Source organism: Myotis nattereri (assembly GCF_964212035.1).
Source record: "Myotis nattereri genome assembly, chromosome: 3".
Lineage (NCBI taxonomy): Eukaryota > Metazoa > Chordata > Mammalia > Chiroptera > Vespertilionidae > Myotis > Myotis nattereri.
The window spans coordinates 178708760-178726468 of record NC_138077.1 but is presented as its reverse complement, the minus strand read 5'-3'; the positions used below and the strand labels follow the sequence as shown (position 1 = coordinate 178726468).

Below are 17709 nucleotides of genomic sequence, written 5' to 3'. Positions count from 1 at the left end.
CCTCTGCGGTCACAGCTAAGCTTTGCCACTTACTTGGGCCTCAGTTTCCCCCACTGTGAAGTGAGGATAATCTTGAACCTACCTCAGAGTTTTGTTGTGCGGGTACACTTTAATTAGCACAGGGACGTGCTTAGAAGCGCGCTTGATGTCTAATAAGTGCTATGTATATGTTGGCGTCAACTGTTACCCTGCCGTTGGCATTGGCCATGAGAACTGGAACTCCTCCTGCCCCTCCTGTCAGTTTTCTCACACATGCAGGTGTGCCCGGCTCTTGTTCACAGTCCGATTAGGGAGAGAAGGGATGGCGGGTCGACTCCACCTCCTCCGTCCCACCCCATCCAAGGGACTGCACTCGCCACCTCTTCTGCCCGGGGACTAAGAAAAGCTGGGCTCTGGGCAGAAACTCCACCTCTAATTCATGAGTTTGAGGATTTTCTCAGCTGGTTCTCCAGCTGGCAGCTGCCTGGATCACACAGCTGCTCAGGCACTGCCCAGAGCCCTCCCGGCCAGGAGAGCTAAGTGCTAAAGACAAATGAGCACCCAGCAGAGGTGTCAACTGCAGAGCGAGAAGCCCGGGGAAGGGGCCTTTGGGGGCTGAAATAGGACCTGCTTCTTGAAGCACTTCATTGGGAACAAATCCCCAGGCTTGCCTGCGAGGGGCTCTCGGGGCCTCTGCACAGAGAGGGGACATCTTTCGGGCATCAAGGCCAATCAGAAGCAAAACTGTAAAAAGCAAACCCTCAAACTGAAGCTCGGAGAACTGAGTTCTCTGCACGATTCCCTTCTCCCCTCCCCGTTCCTCGGGCCCCAGGCCGTGTTAACGTGGAGATGTTGGCCAAAAGGAACCTGAGCCAGAGTGACATCCTGGGTCTGAGCTCTGGGCTGGAGGGCGGTGACCACTCTTGGAGTTGGGGTCTGGAGGGAGGTGGCCCTGGGGCGCTCCCTCCTCTCCCCCCCCCCGCCCTCAGGTCTCAGGGAGGGGCAGACTCAGGGGACCCTGCAGCGAGCTGACTCTCTGGTCCCACCTGTTCCCCAGGGCTTTGCCTCCGTGTTCTCGGGCCGTCAGTCCCGGAAGTCAGCCTCCCGCACAGAGAAGACCATGGCGGATGGCGAGGAGTACCGGAACCCCACCGAGGTGCAGATGAGCCAGCTGGTGCTGCCCTGCCACACCAATCAGCGTGGCGAGCTGAGCGTCGGGCAGCTGCTCAAGTGGATTGACACCACGGCCTGCCTGTCTGGTGAGACTGCCATCCTCCCACCCCCTGGCCCACCCCCGGGGGAGAGGCCTCACTTATGCTGAGACGTCTGTTCCCCACTCGTCCCTCATCCCAGCCGGCCTGCCTGCAGTGCCCTCCAATTTCCTGATGCTCAGCTCTGGCCCACCCTCTCCCCAGAGGTCCCAGTTCTCAGTGCCCTTAGGTCCCTGCTCCAACACAGCGCTGCCTTCAACGCGGCTGCTCCGGGGCTGGCTCAGGAGTGCTGTGAGCAAGCACCGTGCTGTCTGCCTTAAAGGGCTCCCTACATTAAGTTGAGGAGTTGAGTTGACCTTTCGTCATTCCTTTGATGTCCCAGTATTCTCCAACCCACAGGAAGCTCACAGTCTGATGGGGGTGGGGGGGGAGGGGAGGGGGGGGACACAGGTGACCCAACTGCTCCAGCACTGTTTTGTGGGGACTGGGAAGGGGAGGGAGGACAGACCAGAGGCCGTGACCCAGCCCTGGGGACAGAGAAGGGACTCTAGAGGGACTAAGGCAGTGAGCAGGGTCCTGAAGGAAAGACTCAGCAAACAAAGATGCATGAAGTAGACTGGGCAGACCTGAGGCCACTTTACAAGGCCGGGAGCTAGCATAGCATGGTGTGACCATTCATTTATTCCATAGCTGCTTGTTGAGTGTCTACTATGTGCCAGACACTCTTCTGGGACTGGGATACGCCTATGAGCTAGGCAGGCAAACATCCTCGCCCTCAAGCAACTTGCAGTTGAACAGAAGAGAGAGATACTAGACAGACAAAACTCCGATATATGAAGCAGGGGGCGGCAACTTTGAGGAAAAATAAAGAAGGCTGTGGGTGAGGAGGCACGGCCTGAGCTCGGGGGTCTGACATTTGATCAGAGGCCTGCGTAACATGGGAGGCAGCTAACGCACGGCTTTCTTCTCCCGGTGCCAGCGGAGAGGCATGCTGGCTGTCCCTGCGTCACGGCCTCCATGGATGACATCTATTTTGAGCACACCATTAGGTGAGTGGCCCCAGCTGCCGCTAGGTCCTTCTGGGCTCCCCACCAAGGCCTGGGGACCCCTCCCCTGCCTCTCCTGCCTGGAACCTGCCAGCCTTGGCAGGTGGAGTGGGGGAAACCCCCCAGAAGCAGTGACCCGTCTGCAGTGTCTCTGGACAGCGCTGGGCTGGGAGCTGGCTTGCTGCTAGTTGCCGTGGGGTGGGTGCCCTCAGCCAGTGTGGAGCCAAGGAAGTTGCTTCAAGTTTAGAGTTGGATGGGGTGCAATGTGACTTTGGGGAAGTCAGACATTTTCTCTGGGCCTCAGTTTCCTTATCTGCAGATGGGAGGGATTAGACTTAATCAATGAATGCCTTTTGGAACTGGAACATTCTCTGTGGGTCATGGGTTGCTGGTTGGTGGGGGGGTCCCTAGATAAGGTACCTTGGCAAAGCCTGAGCCAGAATCTTGGGTCATTCAGTCTCTGCTTACATACCTCCAGAGACGAGGCGCTCACTACCTCACAGTGAGCTGTACTGGTTAGAAAGTCTTCATTACACTGTGTTGGGCTTTGTTTCTGCAGAGCTTTGCTGGGACCCAAGGGCCATACCAGGCCCCCAGCTCAGGCCAGGCTGTAGGGACTGCGACAGTGCTCTGGCCTGTGGGCCTGCTCCTGAACTCTCCGCCATCGCCTAGGCCAGTGGTCGGCAAACTCATTAGTCAGCAGAGCCAAATATCAACAGTACAATGATTGAAATTTCTTTTGAGAGCCAAATTTTTTAATCTTAAACTATATAGGTAGGTACATTGTTATTAACTTAATTAGGGTACTTCTAAGGCTTAGGAAGAGCCACACTGAAGGGGCCAAAGAGCCGCAGGTGGCTCGCGAGCAGCAGTTTGCCGACCACGGGCCTAGGACATCGAGTGCCAAGGGCTTTCTCAGGGCTTCCTTGGTGCCCAGAGTGCTGTGGTTAAGGAAGAAGTTCAGCCAGTTGCTGTACTCATTGTTCAGTCATTCATCACTACTGGCACTTTTCTGGGCCAGGGCCCATGCTGGGTTTGTGGTACAAAAGGTCCCGGTGCCCAGTAGCTCCTAGACTGCAGGGAGGCCGATTGTAGATTAGTTTTTGATGTACACTCTGGCTGTAGATAGTACAGAGAGTCCCCATATACCCCACATCCAGTTCCTCCATTAACATTTTACATTCATGTGGGGGTACCTTTGTCACAATTGATGAACCGATACGGATGCAATAAATGCGGAACGGATTCATTTAGTAGGCCACTAATTGTGGAGGAGCTGCCCGGTGCCCTGTGCCAAGCCTTGCCCCAGTGGAGCTTATAGGTTGTGAGGTCGACCTGCTGGAAGAAGTGTTAGGAAGGTGGACCTTACAGAGCGACAGGGTGCAGGGAGGGCTCCCTGGAGAGGGGACCGGTCAACAGGAGCAAAAAGAAGCTTGAGCCTTCACTGGACAAGGAGGAGTGGGGGAGGGGGCAGATAAATGCAATTATCCCCCTTCTCTCAGCCTCCTGGGAAAGGGGTGCTAGCACTATCTTGCTGTCTTGCTTTGAGGACTCGGTTGACATCCATATGTGAATACACGCTGTAAAGTAACATTCTCCTAACAGCTCCCCTCAGTAGAGGCTCCCCAAGTGTCTGGGGCCCCTGCTCCCCGCCTCTGCCCCCTCTGAAAGGCTCACCTCCGGCTTTTCTCTCCCAGAGTCGGACAAGTGGTGAATATCAAGGCCAAGGTGAACCGGGCCTTCAACAGCAGCATGGAGGTGTGTGGGGCAGGTGCTGCCTGGGGATGCGTGGGTGCTGGGTGGGTTTTCTGCCTCCTCTCCATCTCTGCCCCCAGCCCAGGCATACTCACACTGGCAAAGCCCTGCTTGAGGCGGCAGAGATCTGGACCAGCTGGCAGGGCTGGGCAGAGCCTAAGGATCTTCCGGTTCAACACCCCATAACACAGAAGGGAAACTGAGGCCCAGGGAGGGAAAGGGATTTGCACCAGGTCACCCAGCCACGTAGATCCCAATGTGGGACTTAACTTCTGGCCTCCTGGTCTTCACGCCGAGACCCAGACCCTGTCTTCAGCAGCCTGGTGGCTGTGCAGATTTGAGGATGACAGCCACCTGGAGGCAGTGGGGCTGGAGCCGGGATAGCACTGGACTTCAGTCCTGTAGCTTACGTGCCATGACTCTGTCTTCCCATCTGTAAAGTGGGAGCATGACTTCTGTGCCTCAGGGCTGTAGAAGGACTCGTGGTGAAGCACAGGCTCGTGAGCTCTGGGGAAGAGACTCTATTTGCCACCAATGGACGTAGGATGGAGACAACTTCCACCCAGTGGTTGCTGAGGGACTACTGAGGCTGAGATAGCGGCACCCCATAAAGGCACAGGGTCCCTGGGCACCCTCACATGTCTGCCCTTTCAATTTAGCCAGCACTTTACTTACACAGTCTCATGCTAATCCTCTCAATAGCCCTTCGAGGGTGGGTTTGGTCATCCCCACTTTACAGATGAGGAAACTGAGGCCCAGAGAAGGGAAGTGACTTGCCTAAAGTTTCCCAGGGAACCAGGGGCAGAATCAGAACCTACCCCAGGTCCCTAGCCTCCTAGACTTGGTGGGTGATACTGGAATAGCAGAGGGGGACTTCCTGTGTCACTAGACTGTGGGCCTCGGGTTTGTGAGCTCTATGTCTTCCTTCCTCACTCCTCCTCCTACTCTTCCCCTCCAGGTGGGCATCCAGGTGGCCTCCGAGGACACTTGCTCTGAGAAGCAGTGGAGCGTGTGCAAGGCCTTGGCCACCTTTGTGGCCCACCGTGAGCTCTCCAAGGTAGGTGGCCACACCTGGCTGCCAGTCACGATGGGCCGGGACCAGGGTGGTGAGGCTGGGGTTAGGCAGGGGAGTGGAGGTGGGGTGTGGCAGGGAATCATAGCCCCTAGAGCAGCTGTGGGCAAACTACGGCCCGCAGGCTGGATCTGGCCCATTTGAAATGAATAAAACTAAAAAAAAAAAAAGACCGTACCCTTTTATGTAATGATGTTTACTTTGAATTTATATTAGTTCACACAAACACTCCATCCATGCTTTTGTTCCGGCCCTCCGGTCCAGTTTAAGAACCCATTGTGGCCCTCGAGTCAAAAAGTTTGTCCAGCCCTGTTCTAGAGGAAGGCCCATCCCTCGCTGCCACCGGGCCCCAGGCGCCCTCCCTCTCTCCTTTCCCCACCTCTCCCTGTGCATCTCACATGGGGAGTCTTCAGGTCTCACCATCCTCTTTCACGCCCTGCAGTGACCCCTACCCCCATCCTCTGTGCCTTTGCCCCAGAAGGGAGCCTAGGGTTATTGGAGGATGAAGATGATGGATCAGTCAACATGGAGACGGGAAAATGTGGGCAAAGAGGGACAAAGACTTATAACCATCCAGCAGCCCCGGGCGTGTGATGGCAGCTGCGGGGACAGGCCCTGGCACTATTTCAGGGAACCCCACCCCTGCCCACAGGTGAAGCTGAAGCAGATCTCGCCACGCACGGAGGAGGAAAAGACTGAGCACAGTGTGGCCGCCGAGCGCCGACGCATGCGGCTGGTCTACGCGGACACCATCAAGGACCTCCTGGCCAACTGCGCCATTCAGTATGGTGAGAGGCTGGGGGCAGGGAGGCAGCAGGTGCCCCCCTTGTGCCCTGGGCCCCACTGGGCAGAGGGAGGAGAGGCATTTCCTTGGGATGTCTACCCACTGGTGGCCGCAGGCCTGGCTGGCCCTCTTGCCTCAAGGCCTCCTTCAGGGAAAAGGGAGTGCCTCTTGCCCAGCTCCCAGCAGCCAGAGGAAAACGCTTTGTTAGCCACAAACTGTGTTTGCGTCTCTAGGACTTAAGGTATTTGGGAAGGCAGTATTGAGCTTGGCCTTGAAGACTCAAGGATTTTTTTAAAATATATTTTTATTGATTTCAGAGAGGATGGGGGAGGGAAGAGAGAGAGAAATATCAATGATGAGAAGGAATCACTGATCAGCTGCCTAATGCATGCCCCCTACTGGGGACAGAGCCTGCAATCCGGGCATGTGCCCTTGGCAGGAATTGAACCCAGGACCCTTCAGTCCGCAGGCCTACCTCTATCCACTGAGCCAAACTGGCTAGGGCATGACTCTAGGATTTTTAAAAAGCATATAGGTAGGTAGATTGGTAGGTAGATATAGATGTAGGCATCGGTGTAGGCATAGATCTAGAGCTAGAGATAAAAACAAGACCCGCCTACCCCAGAACCCAGGTCCCCTCCGGAGGCACCTCCTGTGCCTCATTTTTGGGCATCTTTCCAGAAGCATTCCCTGCACATTCCCCCCTGTGTCTAATTTTGCCCCCTTTTTTACCTAAACGGGAAGACACGGTACATACTGTTCTGTATCTCGCTTCTTCCCCCTTCAAGTGCATCTTGCAGCTTGTTCTGTACCAGGGCCTCACATCTCCTGTGGACTGGCAGGGCTTATCAGGGGGAGATAAGGAAAGAGACTCCTGGTGGAGGGCATAGTCTGGGCAAAGGGTCAGAGGGGTGACCTTGGATTTGCTCACTGATCTGCAGAGCATTAGGATGTGGAGCCTTCCTTGAAACTTCAAGGAGGCAATTTTAGGACAAGTCGAAAATAGTTCAGCTGCCAGAGTGGGGAGGGGTGCAGGCGGAACTAGCCACCCCCTGTGGAAGCAGCTGGCTGTGCTTCGAATTCCGTGCACCCTATTTACTCTGTGCCTGGGGGCTGTAGCTGGGCAGGTCCAGCTCTCCCTCCTGTAGCCAAGGCCCCCTGGAGCCATCCATCCCACTGCAGCCCTCCGAAATCCCTCCTGCCCAAGGGTCAGTCCAGATGCCCTAGCCGGCCTCCAGGCCCTTGGCTGACCGCTCAGCCTCGTCTGGCGCTGTCCCTTACTTGCCCTCTGCTCCAGCTGAGCCAAGGCCTGATTCTCCCCGTGACTGTGACTGTCTGCCTCCAGACCGTGGCTCAGGCCTGTAACCTCCCCTACCCGTGTCTGTGGCATCTGAGCAGCCTGCAAGCCATGCAAAATGTTGCCTATTTGATGGGTCCTTCCCGGTGAGGTCTTTCTCCCTGGGAGATGGCGCTTCCTTGGGTTGGGTGGGCACGTCAGCATCCGATTCCCTGACCTCTCTGGCCTCCCCTACTGAGGCTATCCTATGCCATTGCCCCTGAGGCACAGCGCATGCCAGGCAGTGGGAGGGAAGAACTCTCCTTCTTGAGAGCGTGCCTCCTGAGTTTGGCGCCAGGCACTCTAGAGCGGAGATCGCATTTCATCTTCACTGTCCTTTCCGGTTGAGTTTGATGTCTGCCCTTTACACGTGGGAAATTGAGGTTCAGAAAGGGCATTGACTTGCCCAAGGAAATACAGCCTGTATGGGGTGGAGCTGAGTTGCAGACCCAGGTGTGTGTTGTCTCAAAGCTAGTGTTCTGCCCTTTGCTCGGTGCCAGCCTCATCTCTCTCATCCAGTTTCCCCCCATTTCTCGTGTAGGTCCAGCACACTAGGTGCTGAGTAAATAAAAGAAGGTGGGTGGGGCAGAGAGGTGGTGGAGGGGTCCTGGGCTGCCCTTGGAAAGCCTCTCACCTCCCCCCTCCCTCCCTCTGCCCCTCCTTGGTCAGATCTGGAGAGCAGAGACTGCAGCCATGTGGTGCCAGCCGAGAAGACGCGGGTGGAGAGTGTGGAGCTGGTTCTGCCTCCCCACGCCAATCACCAGGGCAATACCTTTGGGGGCCAGATCATGGCCTGGATGGAGAATGTGGCCACCATTGCAGCCAGGTGAGGGGAGAGTGTCCTGCTTGTGCCTCCCTTCCTGTCTCCCCTCCGTCCCTTAGCCACAATATATCAGCAGTGCCCTATGAGTGCAATAAGATCGCAGAGAAAAGTCAGAGCCTGGATAGTCCGGGAAGGCTTCCTGGAGGAAGAGCACTTCAGCTGGGCTTTGAATGACAAGTAGCTTTGGGTAAGGGGAGGACTTCCAGGTAGCAGGGACAGCAGGTGCTAAGATACGAAGGTTGGAAGGGCTTGGTTGGATTGCCCCAAGCCCTGCCCTAGGCTTTCCTCTGTCACCGCAGACTCAGCTGCTCCCTAGCCATGCACATCGACCTCAGTACTCGCAGCTCAGAAATGGGACTCAGTTCTGTCCCTCTAGGCAGAGCTGTCACTGAGTGGAGTGGGTGGGCCTGAAGGTGGTGCGTGTGGTTTGGGCTAGGTCTGGGGACGGGGGTAGGGGTAGAGGCTGGTTTAAGCCAGTGGCTAAAGCACTAGGGGCATTTCTCCTGTCCCCAACCCCTGGCCTCCTCCAGCCGGCTGTGTCGTGCCCACCCTACGCTGAAGGCCATTGAGATGTTTCACTTCCGGGGACCCTCCCAGGTTGGGGACCGCCTGGTGCTCAAGGCCATTGTGAACAACGCCTTCAAACATAGGTGAGGGGCTGGGATGGGCAGGATCGGGGTTCCTGGGGGCTGAGGGCTCTTCCTGACCTGAGAACGGACTCTACTGCAAACCTGCTCCGTCCTTTCACCTTCATCAAGATTCAGCTCTGATGTTCCCTGCTCTGGGCGCCCCAGCCCTGTGTCTCCTGCTGTCTCGGATAGTACCACGTGATCATTCTGTCTCTCTCTCCCTGCCTCCTGCCTCCAGGCCTGCACACTGTGGATCACAGGGCCACCTTTTGCCAGTATTCTGTTGTCATCATACCTTTTCCCACCCTTTGTCCAAAACGAAACTTAGTCCCCAGAGCCCTTACCTTTGAAATGAATCCTGACATCTATGCCCATGAAAGCTTATTTTAAATATCTTTTTTGGTGATTCCAAAGATCATATAGTATAGTCGATAAAAGCAAAGGCTCTGGAGCCAGGCTGCCTAGGTTCAAGTTTGGCTCACCTCTTACTAGCTGTGTGACTTTGGGCAAGTTACTTAACCTCTCTGAGCCTCAGTTCATGTAAAATGGGGCTCACCACAACTATCTTATAGTTTTAAGGATTCAATGACCTGTTACTAGAACGCCACAGAACATGTTTAGCGAAGGTTAGCCATTGCTGCTGATGCTATTATCATTATTATTATTATTATTATTATTATTATTATTCACAGCCTGACCAGCACGTATTCTGCTGCCATGCAGGGGGAAAGCTGTGAGGCCTGGTTTCTAGCCCAGGTTCTCTCCTGACTGTTGTGTGACTTTACTTACTGCCCTGTTCTAGGTCTTAGTGTCCCCTCTGTATGATGTCTACATTATGGGGTCAAGACCTTCTTAACTGAGGGGGATGGCGGTGGCTGCTATTTTATAATTATTAAAGACAGTCAGATATAGAGAAACAGCAGCCACTGAGCTGTTATAAAGTGCTGACGATTGGGTGTATAATGAACACTATTTCTAATTGGGCTCAGCACCTCCCTCTCCTTGCCTGTATTCTTCCATAACATAGTTTCATAACATACTATCATCATATGTATATATTTGTGGCTGCAACCCCCAGCTATTAGTCCATGAGAACATGGACCGGACAGGTTTATTCATTTCTGAGTCCCCAGTGACTGGCATAGGGCCAAGCACGCAGTAGGTGCTCTGCAGACACTGACCAAAGGGAGCAGCTCTGGGTTTCCTGCCAGAGGGGCTCTGACCCAGGAGGAACTGCAGGAGTGCATGTGTGTGCCTGCACATGTGCGTGTGCATGTGTGTTGGGAGGGGCGAGGCCGTGGGAAGGTCTGTCCAGCATGAGAGCAGCCCTCCCTCGCCCTCAGCATGGAGGTGGGCGTGTGCGTGGAGGCCTACCGCCAGGAGGCCGAGGCCCATCGGCGGCACATCAACAGCGCCTTCATGACCTTTGTGGTCCTGGACCCAAATGACCAGCCCCAGATGCTGCCCTGGATTCGGCCCCAGCCTGGGGTGAGTGGGTGCAGCACCCTGCCCTCCCCCCAGCTCCCTCTCCCCTCTCTGCCCAGGGTGGGGGTGCCTGCCAGCTCCTGATAGGCCCGAGAGCAACAAGCCCCGCTTTGCCCATCTGCTGGGTGCCCTTGTGTGGCCCCTGGAAATGCCCCTTGTGCCAGGTGGAAACCTTGTTCTGCCTGAAAGAATTCAGGCCGTGCATGCGGGCCTGGCTCATCGTGGGTGTTAACAGCGTTGGAAGAGCACTGGCTTTGGGGCAACATGTGTTGGAACCAGCTCTGCTGCATTCTAGTGGGTGCCTCTGTGAGCTCTGGGTCCCCACCCGTAAAGCGGTGCGCCTGCATTCCAGTCCTCATGGGGCTGTGGGGTCTATGGGATATTGACCCTGGGCCTGGGTCAGGCCTGCAGACATTCAGGAAGTGCTGACAGTGATGACGATGGTGACAGGAGAGCAAGGAGGCAGGAAGGAGAATCAGGGCCTGGATTCAAAGGCTGTCCCTTCAGGTCATGCTCCATTGTGCCTCCACTGGGCTAGGCCTGGCTTGCTCTGGAGGATCAGGGAGTGAGCTCTCACTGGGAAGGTCCCTGTCCTGCCTGCCTCACAAGGCTGAGCCTGGCTGTGGCATTCCCTGCTCGTAGCTGGGTATTGGCCAGCCGAGAGTGGGTGGTCTGCGGAGGAGTGGGAGCCTAGGAGATGGGCGATGCAGTGCACAGGCCCCAGATGCTTTCAGGCCTTTGCCGTTTAATGCTCCCGAGTGAGGACACCTTAGAAGTAGAAGTTAAGAGTCAGGCTCTGAGTCAGCCCGTCAGTGCTTGTTCCTGTGTCCTTGGGCAAGTCCCCTAATCTTTCTGTGCCTCAATTTCCCCCTCTGTAAAGTGGGATTATACTAGTCCCAACCTCAGAGGGTTGCTGTAAGGATTAAATGAAATTTTGCATGGAAAGCACTTTAGCTGAATGCCTGGCACGTAGTAAGTGCTCAATAAATATGTGTTCTTATTACCATTGTAAGTGCCCTTAGGGATCCCATTCTACCGGGGGGGAAACCGAGGTCTGGTGAGGGCAGTGGTTCCCAGGGCCACTCGGAGAGCTTGAGGGGAAGCTGGGGCTCAGTGACCTGGCGTGTTCCTGTTCAGGTTGCTTTGACTCTGGCTGCCCCGGTGGGGCCAGAACACCTCAGGGCTGCAGGACCTCCTTGGGCCCTTGGGAGGGGGGGCCGTGGTCAGACAGTAACAGGGATGGGGGGCAAGTTGTTGTCCCATCTGTACCATCGTCTGTCCCTGCTTCTCTCCCCAGGACGGTGAGCGGCGGTACCGAGAGGCCAGTGCCAGGAGGAAGATCCGCCTGGACAGGCAAGTTGGGGCTGGGTGGTGGGAGGGGACACAGGGTGCAGGGCTGTCCACCTGCTCCCCGGCCTCAGGGACTTGCATTTCTTCGATGCGGCCCCTGTGCTGGGCACTAGCTGGGCCCTTTACATCCGTGCCACCTCATTCCACATCCCATGTCTGACTGGCCCATTGTACAGGCGAGGACACTGAGAACAGAGGAATTGTGGCCACGGGCACACAGGAGTGATGGGCAGAGTGAGAATTTGAACCTGGCCGGGTCTGGCCAATTTAAAATCTTTTGTTCCTTCCATGGACTCTGATGTCCATTTGGCACATGAAGAAAGAAAGGCCCGGAGAGGAGAAGCGATGGCTCAAGGAAGCACTGTATCATCATTTGTTGTTAGTAAGAAAAGTGTGTGTTTATGGAGCATTTACATGCCAAGGCGGTTCTTGTGATGAGCCTCTGAGGCAGGGGTGACTGCAGATCCCATTTCACAGATGAGGACACCGGGGCACAGTGGCGAAGTCGCTTTAGCTCAGCCAGGGTGTGGGGCACGGAGCCTTCACTAGGCACCCTCCCCTCGTCCTGTCCTACCTCCGACTGAGTTTGTATGTTCTCGCTGCTGTGTTCTGTGTGCCCATCCCGTCTTCCTGGCCAGACAGTGGTCTCTCCTGCCCTCTGGGCTGAGCACAGGGCCTGGCACACAGTTGGCATGCGGTGAAGCCTGTTCAAAGAGATGGGCTCCCGAGGGATCAAGGTTGTCACCTTTCCTCTCTCCCAGGAAGTACATTGTGTCCTGCAAGCAGGAGGAGATGCCTCTCTCTGTGCCCTGGGACCCTAGCAACCAGGTAAGGCCCCAGCTCTGAGGGGAGAGTCCTCAGGCCCACCCGTCCCGTTGTCAGAGTGGGGTTGGAGGTAGGCCTGAAGGGGACAGGATGCTAATGCCTCAAGATGCATACAGTTAGCAAAGGGCTCTCCTGATGTCCGTGCTTGGCAGGAGGGAGCTGAGGCCCTGAGAGGAGGAGTGGCTTGTCCAGGGTTGCTGGTCGAGTCTGGCGCCCACCCTCCTTCACCACCAAAGCCCAGCGCCCACCCTCCTTCACCACCCCTGCCCCTCCCCCGCCCCAGCATGGCCTCGGCACCAAGCCTGCGGGAGGGGAGAAGGCGAGGTTTCTCTGTGTGCCCTGTCCAGGTGTATCTGAGCTACAACAACATCTCCTCCCTGAAGATGCTCGCGGCCAAGGACAACTGGGCGCTGTCCTCGGAGATCAACCAGGTAGCTGACCGCACCCACCCACCATTGTCTTCTGAGCAGCCAGAGGTGGCGGGCTGCAAGCCACAGAAAGTCTCTCAACTCACTCCTGTCAGAAGGGCATTTCTTTTTTTGCTTTTTGTTTTTGTTAATCCTCGCCCGAGGATATTTTTTTCATTGAGAGAGAGTGGAAGGAATGAGGGAGAGAGAGAAACATCGATGTTAGAGAGACACACTAATTGGTTGCCTCCTGGACGTGCTAGGACTGGGGCCAGGGAGGGAACCCACAACTGAGATATGTGCCCTTGACCGGGAATTGAACCCAAGGCCCTACGGTTCGCAGGGCGACACTGACCACTGAGAAACACCGGCCAGGGCAGAAGGGGATTTAAAATATATATATATATATATATATATATATATATATATATATATAATATTTATTGATTTTAGAGAGGAAGGGAGAGGGAGAGAGAGATAGAAACATCAATGATGAGAGAGAATCATTGATCGGCTGCCTCCTGCCCATCCCCCACTGGGGGTCAAGCCTGCAACCTGGGCATGTGGCCTGACCGGGAATCGAACCGTGACCTCCTGGTTCATAGGTTGAAGCTCAACCACTGAGTCATGCTGGCCAGGCAAATCACTGCTTCTTAAAACACCTTTCTGTCCACTTGTGCTGAATTATCTCAACAGCCACTTTCATAGGGGTGTGACTGAGGCTCACAGAGCTTGAGTCACTTAATTGCAGTCACACAGCAAGTCAGAGGCAGTGCTGAGCTTCTAGCCCTGGCCTCCAGCATCCCAGTCAGCCCATCCCACTCCCCGCATAGTCTGGGGAGGGGATACACGAATGAGGCCACCCTCTGTCCCACGCAGGTCGGCCTGTACACCCTGGAGGATGACAAGTACCTCTCCTTCCACATGGAGATGTTGGTGAATGTGGATGCGGCCCACGCCTTCCTGCTACTCTCAGACCTGCGTCGGAGGCCTGAGTGGGACAAGCATTACCGGTGAGGGCCAGGGCCCAGGTGGGGCCAGTTTCCGTCTCAGGCCTGGTGGGGAGGGCAGGTCCTCAGGTGTCCTTCGGCTGAGCTATTCCTTATTATGCTCAGCCCGGCTGGCCTTTATGGTGTTTGGGGTGTGGGGGTGGGGGGAGTTGGGGTGGAGGTGGAGGGGGTAGGGGACTGTAGTCATGGGTTAGGTGGGAGTCAGGGTCAGGGTCATTCTGAGCCTTCAGAGAAGGACTGAGCCTGGAATTGAAGTTGAGGGCCTGGTCCTGTTTCTGGTCCAATAGCTGTGTGACCTTGGGCAAGTCATTTCCATTTCATTCCTGGGCTTAGTTTTCTTCCTCTTAATATGTGTGCTTCAGAGGTGAGTCTTAGCTTTACCCTCAGGGATAGATCAGTGATTTTCTATCTGTGTTCTGTGGAGTTTTCTGTTCCCAAGAGAGTTCCAGATACTGCTTGGGGTGGGGGATGGAAGGCTGAAAGTCTGGCTGGGACCCCCTCCCCGATTCAGGCCTACTAGTAGAGTGGCCAATTTGCTGAATTTACCGTGTGTTAGCTCTACATCTGGGTATGGATATAAATAGCCAGGATTTCAGTGTTTAGTATGAATGTTAAATTGAAAGTGGTTTTTGTCAAGTGCCTGTGAAATCATTGTCTGTTATGCCAACACCCTGCTTTGGGGGGCGCCTCTTTGATCATTTCTCCACTGGCTTCTTACGAGGAGCCTCTATTTCCGAGTCTGTCCACAAGGAGGACCTGTGCTCCTAGAAATCCAGTGAGCAGGCCATCTGAGTTTTGATAAATTGGCCTTCTCCCTCCTACCTCCACGTGTCCTCACTTGAGCAGGTCCACTTGCAGCTGTTTACACACGGGCTTTCTGCTTAAGATTTCTTTGCAAAAAGGGAGGTGCTGCTTTAAAAAAAGCCCTGGTCTAGGTGACCCGAGGCCTGCTGGCAGTGCCGTTCGAGAAGCCTGAGAGGTGATTTGCTGGTGGGCACTGGGGAAGCTGGCTATATGGTAGGAAGTGGGCTGGGGTGGGCCTTGAAGGCCAGGCCAGATCTCGCTGTTTGATGGGATTTGGAGGAAGTAGCTTGAGGGGAAAGAGAACCCCACACTGCTTCTCCCCACCCTGCTCCTGAGACAGCCTCTGTGGAGGGCAGAGGAGCAGGGGAGGTGACAGGTTTGGACATGGTCATGTGTACCTCTGTGTATGTCCTCATGTGTGTGTGTGTGTGTGTGTGTGTGTGCATGCATATGTGTGAGTATGTGTGCATGTGTTGGTATAAGCCAGGGGTGGGGAACATCGGGCCTGTGGGCTGTGTAAGGTCCACGAAATTATTTGGTCTGGCCCTGCCAAGGCATTAGGGGTGAGTTAATGAAATGTCTGACCAAATAGAGCAGGCTAATTTTTAAGTTGACAGTTTTGTGTGGCTTGTGAATGATGTCATAAATATCCGCATGGTCCTTGGCAGAAGAAAGATTCCCCACCCTTGGTAGCCTACATGTATGTACAGGCACATGGGTACAGTGTACCCAGGCTAAGGGGCACAGGCCTGGCACCCGATGGCTGGGCACATTCCAGCTCTGCTTCTCTATTAGCTCTGTGGCTGTGGACAGGTTGTTTCCCCTATGAAGAGGGGCTGCTAAGAGTACCTGCCACCTGGGCTGAAATGCATGGTACACCTGAAGCCCTTAGAGTGGTGCCTGGCACACAGTGGGTACTCACTAAATGTTCAGTACAACCAGGAAATCAGCACACCTCTGAGTCAGCACGTGCACCTGCCCTGCACAGACTGTCCAGACACGCATGGGTCTGTGTGTGCACGGTAGGTGTCTATCCATGTGTCTGAGCATGCAGCTATGCCCACAGGTTTGTGTCTGTGCAGGTGTATTTGTGTGCGTGTGTATGCATGCACCCACATGTGTGTGCATACGTGTGTTGCGTGCATGCATCTTGGCCGGGCCTTTCTGCCCACCTGTGGGCCCTGCTGAGTGTGTAGGGGCTGAAGTGTCCCCCAAGCATTGGCTCAGGGAGGCCAGACCTGCTTTCCTACAAGGAGCTGGTGTGACCCTCTTGGGCCCTGTGGTCTGGGCCTCCTCACAGGAATGTGGAACTAGTGCAGCAGGTGGATGAAGACGATGCCATCTACCATGTCATCAGCCCCACTCTCGGCACTGACCCCAAGCCCCAGGACTTCGTGATCCTGGCCTCTCGGCGGAAGCCTTGCGACCACGGGTGGGTGCCTGCCTGCTGGGTGGGATGTGGGCAGGACAGGGAGTGGACATCAGCTAGAGTCGGCTCTCTGCCTTCTCCTGGCTTTTCGGAGCTGCCATGGAGGACAGGGAACACCCTCCCCTCTGGTTGCTCCCTCTAAAGGAGGGTAATCCCTGACCCGGAGGTGGCAAGGCCATTTCTCACAAGGCACTGCCTTGGCCGCCATCTCTGACAGCCCTGGTGAGGATGCCGGACAGACGGCTCACTTCTGCTGGACAGGCACAGAAAGAGGAAGCGGACAAATCCCAAAGCCCACACTGCTTCCTCAGGGGCTTTTCCAGAAAATCTGCAGTTGAGTCTCGCTGGCTCCTGGCAAATGCAGGGCTGTTAACGTACAGGTGCCTCCCTCCAGCCTGGCCCAGAGCCAGACATGGGCCCTCTAAGAGTTTACATGACTTTAGACTCTGGTGTCAGTGCCTAGGGGAGCTCCAGAGGCTGGGTCAGAGCCAGAGGGGGTTCCAGAGCCTGGGCTGGCAAGACAACCCTCATCTTCTTCTGTGCTCCCTCCCTTCACTGCAGGGACCCCTATGTCATTGCACTACGGTCAGTTACACTGCCCACCCACCCCGAGATGCCAGAGTACAGGCGTGGGGAGACCCTATGCTCAGGCTTCTGTGTCTGGCGCGAAGGGGACCAGATGACCAAGGTGAGGCCAAGTGACCCCTTCCCTCACCCGAGCCACCCCAACCCACATGCACGGAGCTCAGCACTGCCCGGCTCACAGTTGTCAGCCGTGGGCTCCCACCCCTTGCGCGACAGTGGGCTCTTCCAGCTTGGGGGGGGGGGGGGCGCGGACCTAAGCATGTCAGGGGCTAGAAGTGAGCCTTCATTAAAATCTAATCTGTGCGGAAAAGTCCGAGGCCCCTGCAGGGTCTTGGGAAAAGCTCTGCCCGCTGAGGGCAGAAGCCCCGGTTCTCATCTAACGGTCATTTAGCATATGCTTTCTTGTCTGGGAAGGCTTTCTCTGGTTCTCAGGGCCCACCTGACTCAGCAGGGCAGTCGGTGTTGGAAATGTGGGGGAGGGGCTGAGAGCGAGGAGGGAGGGTCTGCGCAGCTGCCCTCCTTGGCCCAGAGCCGTGGGGGGTGGGGGTGTGTGTGGGGGTGGCCGGGGGAGGGGGGCCCTGAGACTTGCCCGGTAACACACTTCCCTGATGAGCTTCTCAGGATAATCTCTGGGCGTAATTGTCATTCGTCTCTAAGACCCTAATAGACCTTCACTGAAACAGGATTCTGTGTTGGGCTCTGCTCCTTGTCTCACAGGGCTTCCCTGCTGGCAGGGAGCCACCCGATGACAGGACAGTGTGTGGTGGCAGGGACCCTAGGGTTGTCAGTACCCAGAGGGAGGGACCAGGGGAACTGCCTGAGGAGGCCACGCCTGCCAGCCACGTAGCCTTTGAAGACCCCAGGCTGCTGCCCTCCCGCTCAGGCCCAGCGCCCCTGAGTGTGGCTTCCTGTCCTGCAGGTGTCCTACTACAACCAGGCCACCTCGGGCTTTCTCAATTATGTGACCACCAACGTGGCCGGCCTCTCTTTGGAGTTCTACAACACCTTCAAGGCCTGTGAGAAGTTCCTTTTGGACAACCGAAATGACCTGGCGCCCAGCCTCCAGACCCTCTAGGCACCGCAGCAGCTACCACACGCCCACACCACCCCGCCCAGGACACATGTGCAGCGCGCTGAGGAAGGCAGGGCGTTTATTTCTCCCTCCTCCCCCACGGGAAG

General features: G+C 55.8%; 1 protein-coding gene across 1 annotated transcript; it reads left to right on the top strand.

Moving 5' to 3' along the window:
• Window positions 1-828: 828 nt before the first annotated feature.
• Window positions 829-17605, top strand: ACOT11 (acyl-CoA thioesterase 11; the record flags this gene model as incomplete). The annotated part of the gene is made up of 16 exons (XM_081086067.1): window positions 829-892; window positions 969-1238; window positions 2170-2239; window positions 3934-3994; window positions 4950-5048; window positions 5716-5851; window positions 7853-8009; window positions 8537-8656; window positions 9979-10123; window positions 11418-11473; window positions 12232-12298; window positions 12643-12726; window positions 13582-13715; window positions 15817-15948; window positions 16507-16633; window positions 17450-17605. 16 exons carry the CDS (start codon window positions 829-831, stop codon window positions 17603-17605), a joined length of 1878 nt encoding a protein of 625 aa, XP_080942193.1.
• Between the last annotated feature and the right edge of the window lie 104 nt (window positions 17606-17709).